This window comes from Tamandua tetradactyla, chromosome 7 (genome assembly GCF_023851605.1).
Source record: "Tamandua tetradactyla isolate mTamTet1 chromosome 7, mTamTet1.pri, whole genome shotgun sequence".
NCBI lineage: Eukaryota > Metazoa > Chordata > Mammalia > Pilosa > Myrmecophagidae > Tamandua > Tamandua tetradactyla.
Genome location: NC_135333.1, coordinates 71,488,901 through 71,515,246, shown reverse-complemented (window position 1 = coordinate 71,515,246; position 26,346 = coordinate 71,488,901). Strand labels below are relative to the sequence as shown.

Sequence of the window (26,346 nt, the reverse complement as noted above, 5' to 3'; positions counted from 1 at the left end):
CTCCAAGCATTAGTCTCTGCTATACAACATGCCCATGTAGAACTTCTATCCTCCTCTGAGACTATGAATGGCATAGCAAATGGGCTTCAGACTCTTAGTCCACTTACGTGGATTAAAGGATGGGGAGGTGGGTTGCCAAGTAATATTGTAATGTTATTTCTTTCTCTCTTTTTAACCTGCACAGTCTTCTGATGTATGCAAAATGCCCTTGAAAGAATATTGCACAGAGAAGTTGCCAGAACTGCCTTCGTGATCCTTCAAAAACATAAAGGGGGGAATGAAGGGAAAATTAAGAGAAGAAGTCAGAGCAACAGCTTTGTAAAACATCTGCAGACTCAGAACACAGACCTGTGGTTTATGATGGAATGATAACTTTAGAACACTAAAGTTAGCCAAAGTTGAGAACCATCCACTTGGCTATCATTCCAGTAAAGATAGAGAAGAAACATGCTCCTTGTCCCATACCCATTACCCCCATGATGAAGAAACAGGCATTCTCTCTGTCTGCACGTACTGTTAAAGAATAAACACAAACAGAAAGTTATTTCTGTGTACTCCCTGCTTTACTGGGAAAATAAATACGGTGCTGAGCAAGCATTCAGGGCTCTTGCTCTTTGAGACATGAGTCCCCTGCTCTCATCTTAAAAGACTGTTCTGTGTGAGTATCTTTATTTTTCAGATCCATGGTGCCTTCCTTGGCGCCCCGTGCTGAGCTGGTCTCAGCAACCAACAAATGCCTTGTCACCCAGGGGGAGTCCTTGGGACCCCTGCAGGACCTGCTTAATTAACTTCAACCTCTGGGAACCAGGAGCTCAGTTGGAGAGCCTGGGATGAGGAGTGTGCCTACTTGTAATAACCTACACAAGCCCTAGAATAAACATGAATGTAGAGAGTATTCTCGAGGCTAAATCTTAGACAGGACTTGAGTGGCTTGCTGGGGCTGCCATTCTGTCCCAGGGAAAGAGGCTTACCATCTGTTTCCTTTGATAACCTTTGTGCAATAATAATAACAACAACCATAATATCTCTATTGTCTTTCCAGTTCTTAAGAAAGTTCAGGGAAAACCAGTGTTTAACATTCCATAAAGTCAATGCAATAGGTTTCCTTCTTTCCTTTCACAATTCTCAATTTTTGTTTTCCTGCATGTGTTTGTGTGTATGGGTGTGTGAAAGAGAGTAGTCAGAGTGAGAGCGTTTACTGTGTTTAGGTAGAGCTAAAGACAACTGCCTGCTCTATAATTATACCACACAAACAACAGTGCAAGGGATCCAACCTTGGTGGGCGTGTTGGGAAGTCAAAAGGCTTTGGTTAGGGTGGGTGTACTGCATTGCCACAGGCCCCAGTTTGCCTCAGAGAGGAGGGACAAACCTGTACTGCCTGATGATGGGGTATTTATACAGACCAAGGTGGGAGGCGCCTTGCTATTGAAAGTTCTGGCTGATATGCAGCTGGGGCTTCTTTTCCGGGTTTCAGTTTTTAAGGTACGTTCAGGTTGCTGCTCCATTAGACCTAATGTCCCATCCCTTTCCCATGTGTGGAAATGTATTTCTTTTTTTTTTTTTAACCTGGGCAGGCACCGGGTCCTCGGGCATGGCAGGCAAGCACTCTTACCTGCTGAGCCACCATGGCCCGCCCTGTATTTCTTACTGTGGTTACGTAAATAATGTTTGAAGAGCCCTGTCTTGGCCGACTATGCTGTGCAAAGTTGATTTATACCATAGTTCCAAGGCCTGTTTCCCTAATCATGGGAACTACTGGAGCAGAATAAAACCCAAATCCATCCCAACTGCGGGTGTCTTATTACACATCTTGATGCAATGAAATTTCTCTTAGTGATCTAATGCGTTTCATTTCCTTCCTTCCCAACCCCTTGCTGTCCTAGCCTTTCAAACACTGCTATTCCATGGAATGATGACATGGAGGAAAGATTAGAAGAGTTGTTGCCTCCCAAATGCACAACACAGGCAGTTCAAGGAGGAATGGGCGATTTTATGGTTTATCACGACTCTGGGTCCCTGGACAAAGGAGCAGAAAATGGGTCAAGCATGAAATGGCTTTCAGCTTCAGCTGAAATTCAGAGTTGTTGAGTTTGTTGACAAATCTGTCACCACTAGTCATGTATTCCGTGGAACAAGATACTGATTTAGCAATCAGTCTTCCTATTTAGTTTTTTGTTTCCTTTCAGTTTTGCCTGTTTCATCTCAGATATTTTAGTAGGAAATGAGGAGAAACCACAGTAACTTTTCCAGCCTAATGATTTTTGAAATCGTCTCTTATATTTTAAACTCTCACTTGCCTGTCTTTTGTATCATTGTATCCATTTTATCTTTCCCATTTTTTTCCCTTTTGATTTGTATCCTTTGGTTTTATTTTGCATCTTCACTACATTATCTCATTTTTCTTATTTAACTTTTTCTTAACTTAAATGTATTGTTACTTCTTTTTTTTAATTTTTAATTTTTTTACCTTGTCTATTATATTACTAGCTCACACTAATTTAACCATATATTTTTATAGAATTATTTGTTTTGCATTAGGAAACATTATTCTGAGGGATATAATGTTTCAGTTCCTGGATTTTTATCTCAGTTATCCTTGAAAGTTCTTCTAAGTCCCTTAAAATCCACCTTGTTACTGCACCTATAGCATCTTCTTTCCTAATCCCAAAGCTAAAAGTTTAAAATGAGTAATTCTAAAGACTCACAGTCCAAAATCCATCCCTCACCCCAATAATCTCAATTGTCTGTGACTATGGTGCTATTTTTCTCATATTACATACAGTCCAGTTGTTCCAAAAGAGCAAATGGAATATAAAATGCATAGTATCTAAGATATGCAATCACTCAGTAAGGACTAAATCCTAGAGTGGTGCTGCTCCATAAAAGGAAAGAAAGTTTATCCTTATAAAGTAACCTTAAATACAAAGCACCAGATTTAACTGTAAATGCTAAACAGCTTGCTTCCAATTGCCTCTTGAGAGTTGCTCTCTCCTGATTCTTATAATAAATTTGCCAGTTGATTTGCCAGTAGATAATTAAGAATATGAGATTACTTTTATTACTCTATGTTTTTGACAAATGTAGTCCTCATTCTTTCTGCATCTATTTTGATGAGGATATCTAATCAGAAAAAGAGGAGGAGCAGGAGAAGGAGAGTTGAATTGAGTACTAAAGGAAAAATGTGAAATGAAATATCTATGGCATTTTGGAATTTGTTTTAAATACTTAAAATTTTGCAACCTTTTTGTTACCACAAAATTTTGAATCAAGTAAACCGCCCTCCCTAATCCCCCTCCAGCTTCCCCAAATCTGAGAAATCTGGAGATCCTATAATCTTGGGAGCTGTATAGCCAGGAGTGGAAGTTAAAGAAAGGGTAGGCAGGGTTGGGTGGGGTTTGGGGAATGGTCTTTATTACTCTATAGGAGTTGCCATCCTGCCTTTCCTCCTGACATGAAAAGTTTTGTCAGGCTTAAGTTTTGTCTAATCACATGAGTTTTCCAGTCTGCTGGCTACCAGTCAAATATTTATAAGGAGAGAACATATACAGGATTAATCAGCAAGATATCATGGTACATAAATCATTATAAACATGTTTCCTGGCTCTTTATTCATTTAAAGTATTGCTTTGAAAGTCTTGTATGTGTTAATAAGAGTTTCAATTTTCATTCTCCCAATACCAATGATACTAACCGCACATCCCCCAATGTACACTAAAGGGGCAAGGGCATTTTCATTCTCAGCCCACTCACAGTTGCTCAATGCTCTGCAAACACATTTCTCTTAGGAAACAAAGTTTGCTTAAAAATATGTCCAAAGGTAATGATGTACTTCCTAGAGCTTAAATTAAAAAGCTCTATTTTTGAGAATGTAATTATCTTTTTATTATATAAATTAACATTATTTCAGTAGTATGATAAATTACAAAGTTAACTCTTTTCATGCTTACTTATTCTCTATACCAGTTTTTGCAACATCTAATGCCATAACTATAGTCATAATTTAGCCTTTGTTCTGTCTTTTTCACTTGTGTCATTAAACCTTTTGTATTGCAATAGTCTTCATATTTATTACTTTTGATGGATGTGTGATAGTCTACCAAGAGAACATACAAAATGTTTCTTAATTGTTATTAGACATTTCAGTTATTTCAAAGTTTTACTAATATTAACTTTTGCTATTCTGAAGAGTTTGGTGTGTGTGATTTTATCTTCATGGGGGAATTTTTTTATTGAGTCACTTTTATGTGGTGATCAAAACTGTGACTGATTTAACCCTTACCTATCAGTTTTGTATAGCAAATTTCTCCTGTCACAAAGAGGAGTTTCTAAGGTAAAAATCTGGAATAAGAACCAGAAATGCAGCCTTACTAATAATAACTGGTATATGTGTCAGATACTAAGTGCTTTATATATGTTAATCAATATGATCCAATCATATGGGAATTATTATCAACCCTACTTTAGAGATGAGGAAGCTGAAACAGAGAGAGGTTATGTGATTTTCCCAAGGTGACACAGGAAGTGGGACACCATTCCAGACAGTAACAATTGAATCTATTCTCTTAACCGCTATGTTATCCTGCTTTGAGAGTCATAAAATATCTCCATATTTGTGTTGCAGATTGTTTCTATTTCAGGTGTTTTCCTGTTGATATAAGCATTACTTTAGCCAGTAAATGACACCAAATTATTTTCTATAATTTTTCATTCCACAAATATTTGACTAATAAAGTCTCCTGTAATGAATGACTGTAATTTCATGATTATATTTGCAACCAGGTGAGGTAAGAGGCTATCTATTATTATTAAAAGCTGCCATGTCCTTATATTTGGCTTTTACTTTGACACTTGGCTAAAATCTCCAATTCAGATTCAGCTTCCCTCAACCTATTGAAGCATTATTGCTGGAATTCCTGAAATTGTGCATGAAGTATCCTATCATCACTGAAAATTATAATTATATATAATTACTTATAATGTTGATAATAAAATCAAGATTAAGATATGCCATGGACTGTTTTAAGATATGAACTTCTCTTTTCGCTATAGTATGTATTTTAGACGTATCTTGAAGTGAAAATCTTGCTTGTCTCTTACAAAGAGACAAGTCAAAATACCGATATTTGAACAAATTCCTTTAACCAAAGGCATAATAAGTCCAGTGTAGGCTGCAAAAGCACAGCATTAGAAATGGTTCTTATACTCCATTTTGGAAGTTCTGTAATCATTTATATTTGTAGAGTTGGGTTACATTAAATGACAATTTCCATTTACAAACCCCACCTCTTCCCTCTTCCAACCACTCTCAATGTTCAAATTTTTGTGGATTCCATAAGAATAAAGCGCACAGCATAAAAAGAAAAGTTCAAGTGGAAATGTAATAAATACTTAGCAAGAATCCTTGCCTTATCTTAGAATTCAGAAGTGAGACAACTGTCATAGGAATGTGTATTTGAATTTGTTTGAATTGAAAATGGTGTAATATTTTTCCTGTAAGAAATTAGTCTAATTTGATTGACTATTTTTGACAATGAGGACTGGCTTTGAAAACTAATTTATTAGTTGAACTCTACAAATTTAATGAGTTAGATATAATGGTCTATGATTTTGATGAAAATATACTTAAAGTATACAATGAGATAAAAGCTTTTTTGAGAATTTATATTGACAAAAGTATATTTATATTAACAATATTTCAATTTTCCCAAATTTTCTGAGTATATTTAGTTAAAAACTTTCTCTAAGTAAGTGAGCAAGAAGTATAATTGGCAGTCATTTCAAAGTCTTGGTTAAATATCTTTTACCTACTTTCTAGAAAGCAAAACTAGCATGATCCTAATAACTGAGTTCCAAATCATTTTGCACTTGAAATGGTTTCCATTGCTTGGCTTTCAAAAAATTTGAGGATGACATATTTGATTTATCAGCTGATAGATGATAAAATTAATTTTTTAAAGGTGATTGCAATACGATGTTTGGTTTATGACTTAGAACCTTAAAGAATTAAATGACATTTTGGTGAGAGAATTCCCCCCATTTCTATCTCTCCTTATGTGAATGAAGTTTCTTGGTGTTAACACCTATCCAAAAGGAAATGGAATTGGAATATTCTAGAATAGAAGCAGAACAGAAGAAAAAACAAGGCTAGAATAGACAGGCGAACTTTGTCTCATTCTAACGTAAGCAATATTCATCCAAGGTTACATAAACTGATGGGGAATGCTTGAGGTAAGGAATGCCAGATGGAATACTGGATGGATTTCTTTAAGAATAGCGTTCCAAAGAAAATTTTACTTCTCATGTTTGATATTTATTGACTGTAATAAATGTATATGGTTTTGAAAGTCATATATTAGTTATAATTGCCAGGATAATTCAGTGCAGGTGAATTGTATTAATAATCAGAAATGTATAGGCACAAGAAGCTTTTTAATAAATTGAAATATCTTCTGCTACAGAAAAGTATGATAGAGTGTTCAATAAAATACAATGAAGCATAAAATTGAGGTTAAAATTACCTGGAGAAATGGAACGGAAACATAAGACAAACAGTACCCACTACAAACAAACAAGCGGAAATGATATAAAATGTACAATTGGTAAAAGAAATGAATTCGTGTGTGTTTTGAATGTATGATAGTCAACATCAAATCACTGTAATATCTATATTGCATTAAATATATTTAAAGAGTGATATTACAGTTTTATTTTTAAAATATCATAATGTGTTATATATATATTTTTATCACCTTACTCATGATGAAATATTTTAGATAGCAGGATAAATATGTATGAAAAGTTACATTTTTACTAAAATTCTTTTAGACAATACAAGAAAAAAGTTTGATGATCGTGAGTATAAAAGCTTTAACTGACAGTACTGAGAAAATAGTTTTAACTCTATAATGTCAACTTAAAAAAATGTATACTAAATTTTTAAATAAAAATTGAAATGATAAAATGCTGCTAACATTTCATACTTATTCTTCTATGTCAGAAATTCAAACTATGATGCCTCAGTCAAATACGAATTTCATACTTAGTTATTTGGCATTTAGGTTTGGTGCATTTCCAAAAGATATAATCATGCCTGCAAAAAGTAATACAGAGAGTTCTTAAAAGTCATTTTTAGTTTGCTATAGGATCATTTATCTCAAATTAAGATAGCAGAGGAAAAGTGTCCTTGCAACAATGTAGGAGAGATGTAGGAGATGGGGAAAACTGAGAAAATCTTGGGAAGTATTGGAGCATATAGATTCTAGTGAGAGAAGTCACCAAAACAAAGCTGAAGAGTTTTACATTTGCTCAACAAGAATATATCCTCTCCCAAAGGCTACCCAATGTATTATTACAATATTACCTTTGACTTGGCGCTTTTATCACTCATAGTTTATCATCATTTGAATTTGGATACCTTGTATATATGTAGTTTTACACTTCATCAAGGGTTGCCATGTACATTATCCTCACTTCTCAGGCAGACCACATATAAAACGGAGGTCAAGACCATCCTAGCCTCTGTTCACAGGAGCACCCAATAAAACGTTCTTCATCTGCAGAAATGCTCAGGGAATAGCTATTTATTGCTTTATAGCTTAAACCTGTTCTCTATTCAAAACATATGCACTTCAATTTCACATGGACCCAGTTATATTAATCTTACAGTGTGGAAAGTTCTTATTTTCAAAATTTTTAGAAAGCAAAAAGGATGACAAATCACTATTGATAAAATATTTCGGGCCCCGCAGCAGCCGACCCACCCGCCCTCCTCTCCCCTCTTTGTCTGCCGGCCCGCCTCGTGGCGCCCACGCCCCGCAGCAGCCGACTCGCCCGCCCTCCTCTCCCCTCTTCCCCTTCCTGCTCCGGTGGCTCTCCAACCACCACCGTGCCCTCTTCTGCCTTCACCGGCTCCTCCGCCACCAGCCTCGACAGCCTTGCCACCCTCACCTTTCCTCCTCCAGAACAGCTACTGGGGGAGTGGAGACAATACAGAGCAGCTCCCGGAGCCATGACGGAGATCAAAGGGACGGCATACCCCATCCTGGAACAGCTGACTGTCTGGGAGAACCAGTTCCAGTGAGATTGCCGAGGGGCGCGGGCTTTCCTGGGTGTGATGGCAAGCGGCCGGAGTCCCTCCCTTCCTCCTTCCCAGGCCAGCTGGCAGAATTGGGCAGGCGGTCCCCTTGGGCCATGGCGGCTGGCGCCCCCACCACGCGAGGACCCCCGGACCAACTGAGAGAGTTGGGTCGGAAATCCCCAGACTGCGGAGAACAGTGACCGGGGGTTCCCTTCCAAACACGTGACTCCCCGGTCCGGCTGGGAAGAGTGCACTCTCCCGGGCTGCGACAGCTGGCGCCCTCCCGCCACGCTTGGCGCCCCGGGCCGACTAGGTAATTCGGCCGGGCGCTCTCCCGTGCTGCGGAGGCCGGCGACTCTCCCCGCGTTTGGAACCCCGGGCCGGCTGGCACTCTTCCAAGACGCTTCGGCTGCCGAACCTCCCCTACGGTGAGAATTTTCCAGAGTTAAAGGACCCACAGCAACTTTCACTGATGGAACCCATGGACAAACGTGTGCCACGAGCACCACCTACTGGGCAGGATAAGAAAAACAGAACCCAGAGATTTCACAGAAAAATATTACAACCTGTGGGGTCCAACACCCAGGGAAATCTGACTAAATGCCCAGACGGCAGCAGAAGATAACGGATCACGCTCAGAAAATTGAAAATATGGCCCAGTAAAAGGAACAAACCAATAGTTCAAATGAGATACAGGAGCTGAAACAACTAATGCTGAATATACGAACAGAAATGGAAAACCTCTTCAAAAATGAAATCGATAAATTGAGGGAGGACATGAAGAAGACATGGGCTGAACAAAAAGAAGAAATAGAAAATCTGAAAAAACAATTCACAGAACTTATGGGAGTGAAGGACAAAGAAGAAAAAATGGAAAAAACAAGGGATACCTACAATGGTAGATCTAAAGAGACAGAAGCTACAATTAGTGAACTGGAGGATGGAACATCTGAATTCCAAAAAGAAACAGAAACTATCCGGAAAAGAATGGAAAAATTTGAACAGGGTATCAGGGAACTCAAGGACAATGTGAACCGCACAAATATACGTGTTGTGGGTGTCCCAGAAGGAGAAGAGAAGGGAAAAGGAGGAGAAAAACTAATGGAAGAAATTATCACTGAAAATTTCCCAACTCTTATGAAAGATCTAAAATTACAGATCCAAGAAGTGCAGCACACCCCAAAGAGATTAGACCCAAATAAGCATTCCCCAAGACACTTACTAGTTAGAATGTCAGAGGTCAAAGAGAAAGAAAGGATCTTGAAAGCAGCGAGAGAGAAGCAATCCATCACATACAAGGGAAACCCAATAAGACTATGTGTAGATTTCTCAGCAGAAACCATGGAAGCTAGAAGACAGTGGGATGATATATTTAAGTTACTAAAAGAGAAAAACTGCCAACCAAGACTTCTATATCCAGCAAAATTGTCCTTCAAAAATGAGGGAGAAATTAAAACATTCTCAGACAAAAGGTCACTGAGAGAATTTGTGACCAAGAGACCAGCTCTGCAAGAAATACTAAAGGGAGCACTAGAGTCAGATACAAAAAGACAGAAGAGAGAGGCATGGAGAAGAGTGTAGAAAGAAGGAAAATCAGATATGATATATATAATACAAAAGGCAAAATGTTAGAGGAAAATATTATCCCAAACAGTAATAACTCTAAATGTTAATGGACTGAATTCCCCAATCAAAAGACATAGATTGGCAGAATGGATTAAAAAACAGGATCCTTCTATATGCTGCCTTCAGGAAACACATCTTAAACCCAAAGATAAATATAGGTTGAAAGTGAAAGGTTGGGAAAAGATATTTCATGCAAATAACAACCAGAAAAGAGCAGGAGTGGCTATACTAATATACAACAAATTAGACTTCAAATGTAAAACAGTTAAAAGAGACAAAGAAGGACACTATATACTAATAAAGGGAACAATTAAACAAGAAGACATAACAATCATAAATATTTACACACCGAACCAGAATGCCCCAAAATACATGAGGAATACACTGCAAACACTGAAAAGGGAAATAGACACATATACCATAATAGTTGGAGACTTCAATTCACCACTCTCATCAATGGACAGAACATCTAGACAGAGGATCAATAAAGAAATAGAGAATCTGAATATTACTCTAAATGAGCTTGACTTAACAGACATTTATAGGACATTACATTCCACAACAGCAGGATACAACTTTTTTTCAAGTGCTCATAGATCATTCTCAAAGATAGACCATATGCTGGGTCACAAAGCAAGTCTTAACAAATTTAAAAAGATTGAAATCATACACAACACTTTCTCAGATCATAAAGGAATGAAGTTGGAAATCAATAATAGGCGGAGTGCCAGAAAATTCACAAATACATGGAGGCTCAACTACACACTCTTAAACAACAAGTGGGTCAAAGAAGAAATTGCAAGAGAAATTAGTAAATACCTCGAGACGAATGAAAATGAAGACACAACATATGAAAACTTATGGGACGCAGCAAAGGCAGTGCTAAGAGGGAAATTTATTGCCCTAAATGCCTTTATCAGAAAAGAAGAAAAGGCAAAAATGCAGGAATTAACTGTCCACTTGGAAGAACTGGAGAAAGAACAGCAAACTAATCCCAAAGCAAGCAAAAGGAAAGAAATAACAAAGATTAGAGCACAAATAAATGAAATTGAAAACATGAAAACAATAGAGAAAATCAATAAGACCAGAAGTTGGTTCTATGAGAAAATCAATATGATTGATGGGCCCTTAGCAAGACTGACTAAAAGAAGAAGAGAGAGGATGCAAATAAATAAGATCAGAAATGGAAGAGGAGACATAACTACTGACCTCACAGAAATAAAGGAGGTAATAACAGGATACTATGAACAACTTTACGCTAATAAATACAACAATTTAGAGGAAATGGACGGGTTCCTGGAAAGACATGAACAACCAACTTTGACTCAAGAAGAAATAGATGACCTTAACAAACCAATCACAAGTAAAGAGATTGAATTAATCATTCAAAAGCTCCCTAAAAAGAAAAGTCCAGGACCAGACAGCTTCACATGTGAATTCTATCAAACATTCCAGAAAGAATTAGTACCAACTCTCCTCAAACTCTTCAACATAATCGAAGTGGAGGGAAAACTACCTAATTCATTCTATGAAGCCAACATCACCCTCATACCAAAACCAGGCAAAGATATTACAAAAAAAGAAAACTACAGACCAATCTCTCTAATGAATACAGATGCAAAAATCCTCAATAAAATTCTAGCAAATCGTATCCAACAACACATTAAAAGAATTATACATCATGACCAAGTAGGATTCATCCCAGGTATGCAAGGATGGTTCAACATAAGAAAATCAATTAATGTAATACACCATATCAACAAATCAAAGCAGAAAAATCACATGATCATCTCAATTGATGCAGAGAAGGCATTTGACAAGATTCGACATCCTTTCCTGTTGAAAACACTTCAAAAGATAGGAATGCAAGGGAACTTCCTTAAAATGATAGAGGGAATATATGAAAAACCCACAGCTAATATCATCCTCAATGGGGAAAAATTGAAAACTTTCCCCCTAAGATCAGGAACAAGACAAGGATGTCCACTATCACCACTATTATTCAACATTGTGTTGGAGGTTCTAGCCAGAGCAATTAGAAAAGAAAAAGAAATACAAGGCCTCAAAATTGGAAAGGAAGAAGTAAAACTATCACTGTTTGCAGACGATATGATACTATACATAGAAAACCCAGAAAAATCCACAACAAAATTACTAGAGCTAATAAATGAGTACAACAAAGTAGCAGGCTACAAGATCAACATTCAAAAATCTGTAGCTTTTCTATACACTAGTAATGAACAAGCTGAGGGGGAAATCAAGAAATGAATCCCATTTACAATCGCAACTAAAAGAATAAAATACCTAGAAATAAATTTAACCAAAGAAACAAAAAACCTATATAAAGAAAACTACAAAAAACTGCTAAAAGAAATCACAGAAGACCTAAATAGATGGAAGGGCATACCGTGTTCATGGATTGGAAGACTAAATATAGTTAAGATGTCAATCCTACCTAAACTGATCTACAGATTCAATGCAATACCAATCAAAATCCCGACAACTTATTTTTCAGAAATAGAAAAACCAGTAAGCAAATTTATCTGGAAGGGCAGGTTGCCCTGAATTGCTAAAAACATCTTGAGGAAAAAAAACGAAGCTGGAGGTCTAGCCATGCCGGACTTTAAGGCATATTATGAAGCCACAGTGGTCAAAACAGCATGGTATTGGCATAAAGATAGATATATCGACCAATGGAATCGAATAGAGTGCTCAGATATAGACCCTCTCATCTATGGACATTTGATCTTTGATAAGGCAGTCAAGCCAACTCACCTGGGACAGAACAGTCTCTTCAATAAATGGTGCCTAGAGAACTGGATACCCATATGTAAAACAATGAAAGAAGACCATCTCTCACACCTTATACAAAAGTTAACTCAAAATGGATCAAAGATCTAAACATTAGGTCTAAGACCATAAAACAGTTAGAGGAAAATGTTGGGAGATATCTTATGAATCTTACAACTGGAGGTGGTTTTATGGACCTTAAACCTAAAGCAAGAGCACTGAAGAAAGAAAGAAATAAATGGGAGCTCCTCAAAATTAAACATTTCTGTGCATCGAAGAACTTCATCAAGAAAGTAGAAAGACAGCCTTCACAATGGGAGACAATATTTGGAAATGACATATCAGATAAAAGTCTAGTATCCAGAATTTATAAAGAGATTGTTCAACTCAACAACAAAAAGACAGCCAACCCAATTACAAAATGGGAAAAAGACTTGAACAGACACCTACCAGAACAGGAAATACGGATGGCCAAGAGGCACATGAAGAGATGCTCAATGTCCCTGGCCATTAGAGAAATGCAAATCAAAACCACAATGAGATATCATCTCACACCCACCAGAATGGCCATTATCAACAAAACAGAAAATGACAAGTGCTGGAGAGGATGCGGAGAAAGAGGCACACTTATCCACTTTTGGTGGGAATGTCAAATGGTGCAACCACTGTGGAAGGCAGTTTGGTGGTTCCTCAAAAAGCTGAATATAGAAAATCCGCTCGGCGCTAGCCGGCGGAAACCCATAGGTTTGCTGGATTGTGGGATGGCAGATGAGGAAGAGGACCCCACGTTTGAGGAAGAAAATGAAGAAATTGGAGGAGGTGCAGAAGGTGGACAGGGTAAAAGAAAGAGACTTTTTTCTAAAGAATTACGGTGTATGATGTATGGATTTGGGGATGACCAGAATCCTTACACTGAGTCAGTGGATATTCTTGAAGACCTTGTCATAGAGTTCATCACTGAAATGACTCACAGGGCAATGTCAATTGGAAGACAATGTCGAGCACAAGTTGAAGATATTGTCTTCTTGATTCGAAAGGACCCAAGGAAGTTTGCTAGGGTTAAAGACTTACTTACTATGAATGAAGAATTGAAATGAGCTAGAAAAGCATTTGATGAAGCGAACTATGGATCTTGATACTTTTTGTACTTTCTGAAGCTTTCTTATCTTCTGGGACAACTATATAAAGTAACTGCGTATTTCCTACAGTAAGGTCCTGTTACCTAACCATGAAAATGAAAGTTGGAGAAACACAGTTTTCAGCTTTAATTTTCATGTCTTCGATTTTAGAGTATTTGAGCCTTTAATTGCCTGCCTTTATATTTTCATACTTGAATTACTTAATTGGGTTTTAATGACCATATGTAACTTAATTTGCTATTCATGTAATTCCTTCTGATTTTTGACTATATAGATGATGAAGTAATATTTATCTGTTAGATGTCTTTTTGCCATTGTAGGTTATATTTGTTTAATATGTGACACCTAAATGGCACTTTTGATCCTATGATAGCTGAGAAATGTGTTTTATGTTTTCTCAAGTTTCTAGACAAAAGTAATCTGTGAGGGAAGATGGCGGCTTAGTAAGACGCGCGGATCTTAGTTTCTTCTCCAGGACACCTACTAGGGGAGTAGAAACGATACAGAAAGCGCCCAAAGCCACAACAGAGATAAAAAAGACAGCGTACCCCATCCTGGAACGGCTGGCTGGCTGAAAGAAGCAGCTCGGGTGAGATCGCCGAGGCGCACGGGCCTTACCGGGCGGGGTGGCAAGCGGCCGGAGTTACTCCCTTCCCCCTTCCCGGGCCGGCTGGGAGAATTGGAGAGGCGGTCCCCTGAAACAAAGACGGCTGGCGCCCACACCACGCGCAGCCCCCGGACCAACTGAGAGAATTGGATCGGAAACCCCCAGGCCGCGGAGAACGGTGACGGGTGGGGGAGGCCCCTTCCAAACCCGTGACTCCCGGGGAACGTGCACTCTCTCGGGCGGGCCACTGCCGCTGGCGCCCTCCCGCCACGCTTGTTGCCCAGGGCCGACTAGAAAATTCGGACGGGCTCTTTCCCTGGCTGCGGCGACCAGCAACCCTCCCTGCGTTCGGACCCCGGGCCGGCTCAAGCCGTTTCAGCTAGCGAACCCCCAGGACGGCGAGAGTTTTCCAAAGTTTAAGGTCCCACAGCACCTTTTACTGGTGGGACCCGCAGACAAACGGGTGCCACGAGCACCACCTACTGGGCAGGATAAGAAAAACAGAACCCAGAGATTTCACAGAAAAATATTACAACCTTGCTGGGTCCAACACCAAGAGAAATCTGAATAAATGCCCAGACGCCAGCAGCAGAAGATAACTGTCCACGCTCAAAAGATTGAGAATATGGCTCAGTCAAAGGAACAAACCAATAGCTCAAATGAGACACAAGAGCTGAGACAACTAATGCTGAATATACGAACAGAAATGGAAAACCTCTTCAAAAATGAAATCGATAAATTGAGGGAGGACATGAAGAGGACATGGGCTGAACATAAAGAAGAAATAGAAAAACTGAAAAAACAAATCGCAGAACTTATGGAAGTGAAGGATAAAGTAGCAAACATAGAAAAAATAATGGATAGCTACAATGATAGATTTAAAGAGACAGAAGATAGAATTAGTGATTTGGAGGATGGAACATCTGAATTCCAAAAAGAAACAGAAACTATAGGGAAAAGAATGGAAAAATTTGAACAGGGTATCAGGGAACTCAAGGACAATATGAACCGCACAAATATACGTGTTGTGGGTGTCCCAGAAGGAGAAGAGAAGGGAAAAGGAGGAGAAAAACTAATGGAAGAAATTATCACTGAAAATTTCCCAACTCTTATGAAAGACCTAAAATTACAGATCCAAGAAGTGCAGCGCACCCCAAAGAGATTAGACCCAAATAGGCGTTCTCCAAGACACTTACTAGTTAGAATGTCAGAGGTCAAAGAGAAAGAGAAGATCTTGAAAGCAGCAAGAGAAAAACAATCCATTACATACAAGGGAAACCCAATAAGACTTTGTGTAGATTTCTCAGCAGAAACCATGGAAGCTAGAAGACAGTGGGATGATATATTTAAAATACTAAAAGAGAAAAACTGCCAACCAAGACTCCTATATCCAGCAAAATTATCCTTCAAAAATGAGGGAGAAATTAAAACATTCTCAGACAAAAAGTCACTGAAAGAATTTGTGACCAAGAGACCAGCTCTGCAAGAAATACTAAAGGGAGCACTAGAGTCAGATACAAAAAGACAGAAGAGAGAGATATGGAAAAGAGTGTAGAAAGAAGGAAAATCAGATATGATATATATAATACAAAAGGCAAAATGTTAGAGGAAAATATTATCCAAACAGTAATAACACTAAATGTCAATGGACTGAATTCCCCAATCAAAAGACATAGATTGGCAGAATGGATTAAAAAACAGGATCCTTCTATATGCTGTCTACAGGAAACACATCTTAGACCCAAAGATAAACATAGGTTGAAAGTGAAAGGTTGGGAAAAGATATTTCATGCAAATAACAACCAGAAAAGAGCAGGAGTGGCTATACTAATATACAACAAATTAGACTTCAAATGTAAAACAGTTAAAAGAGACAAAGAAGGACACTATATACTAATAAAAGGAACAATTAAACAAGAAGACATAACAATCATAAATATTTACGCACCGAATCAGAATGCCCCAAAATACGTGAGGAATATACTGCAAACATTGAAAAGGGAAATAGACTCATATACCATAATAGTTGGAGACTTCAACTCACCACTCTCATCAAGGGACAGAACATCTAGACAGAGGATCAACAAAGAAATAGAGAATCTGAATATTACTATAAATGAACTAGACTTAATAGACATTTATAGGACATTATATCCCACAACAGCAGGATACACCTTTTTCTCAAGTGCTCATGGATCATTCTCAAAGATAGACCATATGCTGGGTCACAAAGCAAGTCTTAACAAATTTAAAAAGATTGAAATCTTACACAACACTTTCTCGGACCATAAAGGAATGATGTTGGAAATCAATAATAGGCAGAGTGCCAGAAAATTCACAAATACGTGGAGGCTCAACAACACACTCCTAAACAACGACTGGGTCAAAGAAGAAATTGCAAGGGAAATTAGCAAATACCTCGAGGTGAATGAAAATGAAAACACAACATATCAAAACTTATGGGACGCAGCAAAGGCAGTGCTAAGAGGGAAATTTATTGCTCTAAATGCCTATATCAGAAAAGAAGAAAAGGCAAAAATTCAGGAATTAACTGTCCACTTGGAAGAACTGGAGAAAGAACAGCAAGCTAACCCCAAAGCAAGCAAAAGGAAAGAAATAACAAAGATTAGAGCACAAATAAATGAAATTGAAAACATGAAAACAATAGAGAATATCAATAAGGCCAGAAGTTGGTTCTATGAGAAAATCAATAAGATTGATGGGCCCTTAGCAAGATTGACAAAAAGAAGAAGAGAGAGGATGCAAATAAATAAGATCAGAAATGGAAGAGGAGACATAACTACTGACCTCACAGAAATAAAGGAGGTAATAACAGGATACTATGAACAACTTTACGCTAATAAATACAACAATTTAGAGGAAATGGACGGGTTCCTGGAAAGACATGAACAACCAACTTTGACTCAAGAAGACATAGATGACCTCAACAAACCAATCACAAGTAAAGAAATTGAATTAGTCATTCAAAAGCTTCCTAAAAAGAAAAGTCCAGGACCAGATGGCTTCACATGTGAATTCTACCAAATGTTCCAGAAAGAATTAGTACCAATTCTCTTCAAACTCTTCAAAAAAATCGAAGTGGAGGGAAAACTACCTAATTCATTCTATGAAGCCAACATCACCCTCATACCAAAACCAGGCAAAGATATTACAAAAAAAGAAAACTACAGACCAATCTCTCTAATGAATACAGATGCAAAAATCCTCAATAAAATTCTAGCAAATCGTATCCAACAACACATTAAAAGAATTATACATCATGACCAAGTAGGATTCATCCCAGGTATGCAAGGATGGTTCAACATAAGAAAATCAATTAATGTAATACACCATATCAACAAATCAAAGCAGAAAAATCACATGATCATCTCAATTGATGCAGAGAAGGCATTTGACAAGATTCAACATCCTTTCCTGTTGAAAACACTTCAAAAGATAGGAATACAAGGGAACTTCCTTAAAATGATAGAGGGAATATATGAAAAACCCACAGCTAATATCATCCTCAATGGGGAAAAATTGAAAACTTTCCCCCTAAGATCAGGAACAAGACAAGGATGTCCACTATCACCACTATTATTCAACATTGTGTTGGAGGTTCTAGCCAGAGCAATTAGACAAGAAAAAGAAATACAAGGCATCAAAATTGGAAAGGAAGAAGTAAAACTATCACTGTTTGCAGACGATATGATACTATACGTCGAAAACCCAGAAAAATCCACAACAAAACTACTAGAGCTAATAAATGAGTACAGCAAAGTAGCAGGTTACAAGATCAACATTCAAAAATCTGTAGCATTTCTATACACTAGTAATGAACAAGCTGAGGGGGAAATCAAGAAACAAATCCCATTTACAATTGCAACTAAAAGAATAAAATACCTAGGAATAAATTTAACTAAAGAGACAAAAAACCTATATAAAGAAAACTACAAAAAACTGCTAAAAGAAATCACAGAAGACCTAAATAGATGGAAGGGCATACCGTGTTCATGGATTGGAAGACTAAATATAGTTAAGATGTCAATCTTACCTAAATTGATTTACAGATTCAATGCAATACCAATCAAAATCCCAACAACTTATTTTTCAGAAATAGAAAAACCAATAAGCAAATTTATCTGGAAGGGCAGGGTGCCCCGAATTGCTAAAAACATCTTGAGGAAAAAAAACGAAGCTGGAGGTCTCGTGCTGCCTGACTTTAAGGCATATTATGAAGCCACAGTGGTCAAAACAGCATGGTATTGGCATAAAGATAGATATATCGACCAATGGAATCGAATAGAGTGCTCAGATATAGACCCTCTCATCTATGGACATTTGATCTTTGATAAGGCAGTCAAGCCAACTCACCTGGGACAGAGCAGTCTCTTCAATAAATGGTGCCTAGAGAACTGGATATCCATATGCAAAAGAATGAAAGAAGACCCATCTCTCACACCCTATACAAAAGTTAACTCAAAATGGATCAAAGATCTAAACATTAGGTCTAAGACCATAAAACAGTTAGAGGAAAATGTTGGGAGATATCTTATGGATCTTACAACTGGAGGCGGTTTTATGGACCTTAAACCTAAAGCAAGAGCACTGAAGAAGGAAATAAATAAATGGGAACTCCTCAAAATTAAACACTTTTGTGCATCGAAGAACTTCATCAAGAAAGTAGAAAGACAGCCTTCACAATGGGAGACAATATTTGGAAATGATATATCAGATAAAGGTCTAGTATCCAGAATTTATAAAGAGATTGTTCATCTCAACAACAAAAAGACAGCCAACCCAATTACAAAATGGGAAAAAGACTTGAACAGACACCTATCAGAAGAGGAAATACGGATGGCCAAGAGGCACATGAAGAGATGCTCAATGTCCCTGGCCATTAGAGAAATGCAAATCAAAACCACAATGAGATATCATCTCGCACCCACCAGAATGGCCATTATCAACAAAACAGAAAATGACAAGTGCTGGAGAGGATGCGGAGAAAGAGGCACACTTATCCACTGTTGGTGGGAATGTCAAAGGGTGCAACCACTGTGGAAGGCAGTTTGGCGGTTCCTCAAAAAGCTGAATATAGAACTGCCATACGACCCAGCAATACCATTGCTAGGTATCTACTCAAAGGACTTAAGGGCAAAGACACAAACGGACATTTGCACACCAATGTTTATAGCAGCATTATTTACAATTGCAAAGAGATGGAAACAGCCAAAATCTCCATCAACAGAAGAGTGGCTAAACAAACTGTGGTATATACATACGATGGAATATTATGCAGCTTTAAGACAAGATAAACTTATGAACCATGTAATAACATGGATGGACCTAGAGAATATTATGCTGAGTGAATCCAGCCAAAAACTAAAGGACAAATACTGTATGGTCCCACTGATGTGAACGGACATTCGAGAATAAACTTGAAATATGTCATTGGTAACAGAGTTCAGCAGGAGTTAGAAACAGGGTAAGACAATGGGTAATTGAAGCTGAAGGGATACAGACTGTGCAACAGGACTAGATACAAAAACTCAAAAATGGACAGCACAATAATACCTAATTGTAAAGTAATCATGTTAAAACACTGAATGAAGCTGCATCTGAGCTATAGGTTTTTGTTTTGTTTTGTGTTGTTTTGTTTTGATTTTACTATTATTACTTTTATTTTTTTCTCTATATTAACATTCTATATCTTTTTCGGTTATGTTGCTAGTTCTTCTAAACCAATGCAAATGTACTAAGAAATGATGATCATGCATCTATGTGATGATGTTAAGAATTAATGATTGCATGTGTAGAATGGTATGATCTCTAAATGTTGGGTTAGTTTCTTTTTTTCCGTTAATTAAAAAAAAAAAAAAAGAGAAGGGATAATTGGAGATGAAGGGATACAGACTGTACAACGGGACTGGATATAAAAACTCAGAAATGGACAGCACAATACTACCCAATTGTAATGCAATTATGTTAAAACACTGAATGAAGCTGCATGTGAGGTATAGGTTTTTTGTTTTTGTTTTTTTTGTTTTTTTCTTTCTATTATTGTTTTAATTCTTATTCTGTTGTCTTTTTATTTCTTTTTCTAAATCGATGCAAATGTACTAAGAAATGATGAATATGCAACTATGTGATGTTATTAAGAATTACTGATTGTACATGTAGATTGGAATGATTTCTAATTGTTTTGTTAATTCTTTTTTTAATTAATAAAAAAAAATGCCAAAAAAAAAAAAAAAGTAATCTGTGAGATTTATTAATGACAGTGAACTGGTTTTTGTTTCTCTTAAGTAGAAGATGATATAGGAAAATACAGTCTTTTTAAAGAATGTTTAAGTGTCTTAAACGGTAATTTGTTTTAATTTTCTTCAGATAGCAAGAGTTTTTGTTTTCTTGTTTATTTTTTGAGAAACTGTAAGTTTCATGTGAATGCCTCAGTGTTGGAAAGCTTTTTATTTAGAACTTTGGGGCTGATACATGCTGTTTGTCAAATTTTAGAAGAATTAAGTTTTCCAGATCAGATTAAAGCTTCTAAAAATAAATCCTTTCAATCGCATAAATGTCATTGCCTAATAAGCTGATGGCAGGATAAGTATTCGGGGTAGTATTTTATTAACATATCTGTTCGTACTTGTTCGTTGTGGAAATATGTACTTGACTAAACCATATGTGGCCATGGAAACTACTTGTAGTTCAGGAGATATAAGTTGTCTGTGTATTTAGCTATATTATATTAAACTATTGCATTTAGTTTAAAATACGGATTGAAATTGCATTTAAATGGATAACTGAATGTTACTGTCTGTGAAATCGAATGTTTTGTATGCTGCTTATTCACATTATCTATAAATCAGGACTTGGGAAAATTCTTTCTTAACCTATTGATACGGGGAATAAAGTATGAAAAATTAAACAGAAAAAAAAAAAAGCTGAATATAGAATTGCCATACGACCCAGCAATACCATTGCTAGGTATCTACTCAAAGGACTTAAGGGCAAAGACACAAACGGACATTTGCACACCAATGTTTATAGCAGCGTTATTTACAATTGCAAAGAGATGGAAACAGCCAAAATGTCCATCAACAGAAGAATGGCTAAACAAACTGTGGTATATACATACGATGGAATATTATGCAGCTTTAAGACAAGATAAACTTATGAAACATGTAATAACATGGATGGACCTAGAGAATATTATGCTGAGTGAGTCCAGCCAAAAACTAAAGGACAAATACTGTATGGTCCCACTGATGTGAACGGACATTCGAGAATAAACTTGAAATATGTCATTGGTAGCAGAGTCCAGCAGGAGTTAGAAACAGGGTAAGATAATGGGTAATTGGAGCTGAAGGGATACAGACTGTGCCACAGGACTAGATACAAAAACTCAAAAATGGACAGCACAATAGTACCTAATTGTAAAGTAATCATGTTAAAACACTGAATGAAGCTGCATCTGAGCTATAGGGGTTTTTTTGTTTTTTTTTTTTTTTACTATTATTACTACTTTTATTTTTTTTCTCTATATTAACATTTTATATCTTTTTCTGTTCTGTTGCTAGTTCCTCTAAACCGATGCAAATGTACTAAGAAACGATGATCATGCATCTATGTGATGATGTTAAGAATTACTGAGTGCATATGTAGAATGGTATGATTTCTAAATGTTGTGTTAATTTCTTTTTTTTCATTCCGTTAATAAAAAAATAAAAATAAATTAAAAGAACACACACAAAAAAAAATATTTTGAAATTACTTAAAGTCAAACTAAATAAGAATGTTCCTCATGCAAAATTCATTTCCTTAGAGCATAAAAATAAATTAATTGTCTTTATCTTCTCGAAGTTGAATAACCTAACAAGCAATAAATATTAAATAAGTTAATATATACACATGAACTACCATTTCTTTTTAATAAATAAAGAATAACTGTGAAAAGCAAAAACAATGGGGGACTTGCCTTCAAACTACTTTGTCTTAAATTTTGTGATAAATTTCTTTTCCTTGTTTCATTAAAGGGCCATTTAGGAAGAAGCAATATAATACTTCCTTGACAAAAAAAGGAGATTTGGGATGTTGTCTTTACATTAATAGCCCTTAAAAAAAATTTTCAAGAATATTGATCGATCCCATCAAACCATGTCATTTATTTTGTTTTTCCTTAAAAAGATTTAAGGTACTGATTAATATACTGAACCAATGGTAGCCTCAGAGTACTATTCTTCAGGCCTTTGGACAATTTGAGAAAGTGGATGAAAAACTACTGATGGCCATGGAAATAATCTGGAATTGATTTCTTTTTTATGCTGAAACTGGTTAATATGTTACAAAAATAAGTGGTTGCCAGTTTACTTTCACTGCCCATGAGGTAAAATAAAAACCAGTGAATCTGGAGCAGGAACAGAGTTCAGTGAATCAAGGGTTCAGATTCCCACTTGTTACTCTTCCTCCCCACGCAATGACCGGCTATCAACTGTCCACACCAGCCTGGATTCTGCTTTTCCTGCTCCTTCCCATAGATGCTTCAGCTACTATAAAACCGTAAGCAACATTTCCAGACGATTCTATTGCGCTTCCTTTTTCCTGTTGTGTTATCTGCTTCTTGATTCCTATGCTTTTACTTATTTTCTGATTCTCTATGAAATTATCGTCTGTCTGAAAGGTTGGAGAGGTCAGTAGGTTGTTATTGCCCATGTGGAAAGATGCACATTCTAACTGTAAAAAAACTCGGAGACAGGGGGCTGTAACATTTGCCAAATAGTCACCAAATAAGAATATAGATTTCCTACCAATAAAAGGTCAAATCCTCTATTGCTTCATAAAATGGGCTGAAGTGTCTTGGCCGTAGTGAAGTGACTTTATGTCTGTGCTTTCCCCAAATCAGGAATTCCAAGATGGATGCATGATCTAAGAGAAGCCAGAGTCAGTTCATTCATTACTTCAGCAAATGTTTCGGCCAACATTAAGTTTGGGGACTATAGAGCTGCCCTCAATACCTCATAGTTTAGTAAAAGAGACAGATGGTGCACGGGTAATGAAATACAATGTAAGCACAGAAGCAGTCATTACAGGATTTTATAAGGATGCTCACAAAAGAGAACTCTGCTTGACACCTGATGTAAAGGAAAGGACATAAAGTGTGCATAGAGAAAGTTACCTATGTGTATGTGTGGGAGTATTTTGAAATATTTTTACAATTATAATAAATTATTTTAAAATATTTTATTGTGCTAACATATGACATAAAACTTTCCATTTTAATCATTTTAAATGCACAATTCATCATATTTAAATGCTATTGCATTAATTACATTTACAATGTTGTGCTGTCTTCACCAATACCCATTGCCAAAGCACTCATCACTTCAAACAGCTAACTCTTTACCCATTAAACAATAACTCCCCATCTGCCACCCTCCTCCCTCTGCCCCACAGCCCCTGGTAACTTCTAACCTACTTTCTGTCTCTATGAGTTTGTTTGTTTTAGATATTTCTTAAAAGTGGAATCATACAATATTTGTCTTTTTGAGTTCTGACTTACTTCACACAGCGTAGTATTTTCAAGATATCATTCATGTTGTAGCATGTATCAGAACTCCATTCCATTTTATAGCTGAATAATATTCTGTTGTATATATATATACCATATTTTCCTTACTCATTCACTTGTTGATAAATGCTTGGGTTGTTTCTACCTTTTGGTTATTGTAAATAATTCTGCTATGAACATTGGTGTACATATATCTGAGTCATTTTCTCCCATTTTTGGAGTATATATCTAAGAGTGGAATTGCTGAGATACATGATAATTCTATGCTTAATGTTTTGAGGAATTGCTAAACTGTTTTCCATAGCAGCTGTGCCATTTTACATTCCCATCAACAATACACAAAGGTGGAATTTTTCTACACTCTCACCAACACTTGTCATTTTCTGAATTTTTTGTTAAAAGCCATCCTAGAGGTTGTAAAGTGGTCTCTAACTGACATTTTGATTTGCATTTCCCTAATGACTAATGATGCTAGTCATCTTTCATGTGCTTACTGGACATTTGTGTATCTTCTTTGGGGAAATGTCCATACAAATCTTTTGCCCACTTTTTAATTTGGTATGTTTTCTTTTGTTGTTGAGTTGTAGGGGTTCTTTTTGTATTGGATATTAAATGCTTATCAGATATATGATTTGCAATTTTTTTCCCATTCTTATGTCATCTTTTCACTTTTTTGGTAATATCTTTTGATGCCCAAAAGTTTTCAATTTGGGGGGGGAGAGGAGCATGATCAAGGAATCGAACCCCATGTCTCCCACATGGAAGGTGAACATTCTACCACTGAACCACCCATGCGCCCCTAAAAGTTTTTAATTTTGATGAAATGCAATTTATCTATTTTTCTCTTGTTGCTTATGCTTTACTATGAGAAACCTGCTTTTGAGATAAGTCTTAAAAAGCAAATAGAAATTTTCTAGATAGACAAGGATACTTCAGAAAAAGAGGAAAGCATGCATCTTCCCAAATGCAGCATGCTTGGGTGAAGGGAAGTAAAGGGCAAAAGAAGAAAAGAGAGTGGTATTTTTTTCTGGCTATATATTGTAAAATGTCTGGTGGCCATTCTAACTTGTCTTGTCTTCCATTACCCAGAGAATGAAAGAAAGAAAAGATCCAAGGTTGTTTCAGAAACAGTAGTGAATTTCAGGTCCTCTCCAGGTATTAAATGCTACCTCTCTTGTGCTACCTGAAACAGAGGGATTTGTGGCACTATCCATGTAAAACCTAAGACCATGTTATTAGTGCTGACTAAAAATAAAACTAACCATGTTTTATTATTGCTACTGTAAATCTGAAAATCATTTCTTTTCAAATTGTATAATAAATTATGAGTTGCTAGCCCATGGCTATGCATAGATTTACTAATATTATGAAAGCGAACATTTCCACAGTACAAGAGAAACATATTGATGTTTAACTTCTTAGGGTTTTCTGATTTCTGCAGGCTTTTTGGGTTGGCCTTTGGCGAATAAACTCTGCTGCACCACTGCTGGACATTGGCTCTGTTTGCTAATGTCTCTACAATTGGTTACAGTGGCGAAGATTGTCTAGAAAACAACTTCAGAAATGATGTCTCTTTAGCCCCTGCATGGCTAATCCAGACTCTTCTTCTCAGGCAGTACCTGGTGCTGGTCCCGTCACAGCTCTACGCTGACACCCCTGAGAACGTCTGTGTCCTACTGAATCACCTGAATGAGACGGTGACTCTGAGCATATCTCTGGAATATGAAGGGCAGAATAGAAGCCTCCTCACAGACGTTGTGGCAGAGAAGGGCTCCTTCTACTGCAGCGCCTTCACCGTGAGTACCCATCTTCCACAGGGTGCAGCTTGGAGAGAGAGAGCATATTAGTCGATGTCTTATGTTCTAACCTCCACCAGAAAAGAAGCCTAATAAAATGCAAATGAGGAGTACAGAGTGATTTCAAATTAGATCCTAAAAATAAAAGCTCTACTGAATATGCTTATATAATATTTACACAAAGATCCAGTGCAATATAGGAAAGGTAACAGCACGTAGAGGGAAGATTTCGTTTATCTTAAAAAAGACTTCTGAAGTAAATAATGTTCATGTCATGATTTCCACTTTATAGAAGAAACCACTGAGACTCAGAAAGCTAAGCAACTTGTCTAAGATCCCACAGATACTTTATAGTTGAAGTTTTGTCCTTGTAAACTTTTATTACTCAGGGCATTAAATGTTTAGCTAATAATACTGGCTGGCTACCAAGAATAATACATAAAGTTCTTGATCAATACAAAATAAAGTTTAATACTTCTTTTAATACCACCATGCTTTTTATGAAAATGTGGACCAGTTTTCCTTCACTGTCATGACTGAATTAAAGAATTAGTTCATTTTACTGGAATGATATTTTCCCTTTCATTAAATCAACCAATTGTTACTGTCATTTTACACAATCATAATAATTTACCTGTAAAGTAGAGAACATGGTCCTTGAATGGTCGCTTACTAGTTCTCATGGGACTGACCAGGAAAACTGAGGAAATAATAAAGGTAGAGACACTCAGCAGTGGGTCTGG

At 36.9% G+C, this 26,346-nt stretch overlaps 1 protein-coding gene, 1 long non-coding RNA gene and 1 pseudogene across 2 annotated transcripts in view; 2 read left to right on the top strand and 1 right to left on the bottom strand.

Annotated features, from left to right (window-relative positions):
• Nucleotides 1–38: 38 nt before the first annotated feature.
• On the bottom strand, nt 39–26,304 carry LOC143691470 (uncharacterized). Its single transcript, XR_013179532.1, has 3 exons — nt 26,238–26,304; nt 25,427–25,631; nt 39–255 (listed from the first exon to the last, which is right to left on the bottom strand). It is a non-coding gene; the product is annotated as an uncharacterized LOC143691470 (long non-coding RNA).
• Nucleotides 13,230–14,053, top strand: LOC143689770 (transcription initiation factor TFIID subunit 13 pseudogene; annotated as a pseudogene).
• LOC143691469 (pregnancy zone protein-like) overlaps nt 22,648–26,346 on the top strand; it is a 42,149-nt gene continuing 38,450 nt past the window's right edge. The window contains exons 1-2 of the mRNA XM_077169976.1: nt 22,648–22,798; nt 25,420–25,603. Of these exons, the coding sequence (XP_077026091.1) occupies nt 22,716–22,798; nt 25,420–25,603 (267 nt within the window). The 5' untranslated portion in view covers nt 22,648–22,715. The remainder of the gene's footprint in view (nt 22,799–25,419; nt 25,604–26,346) is intronic.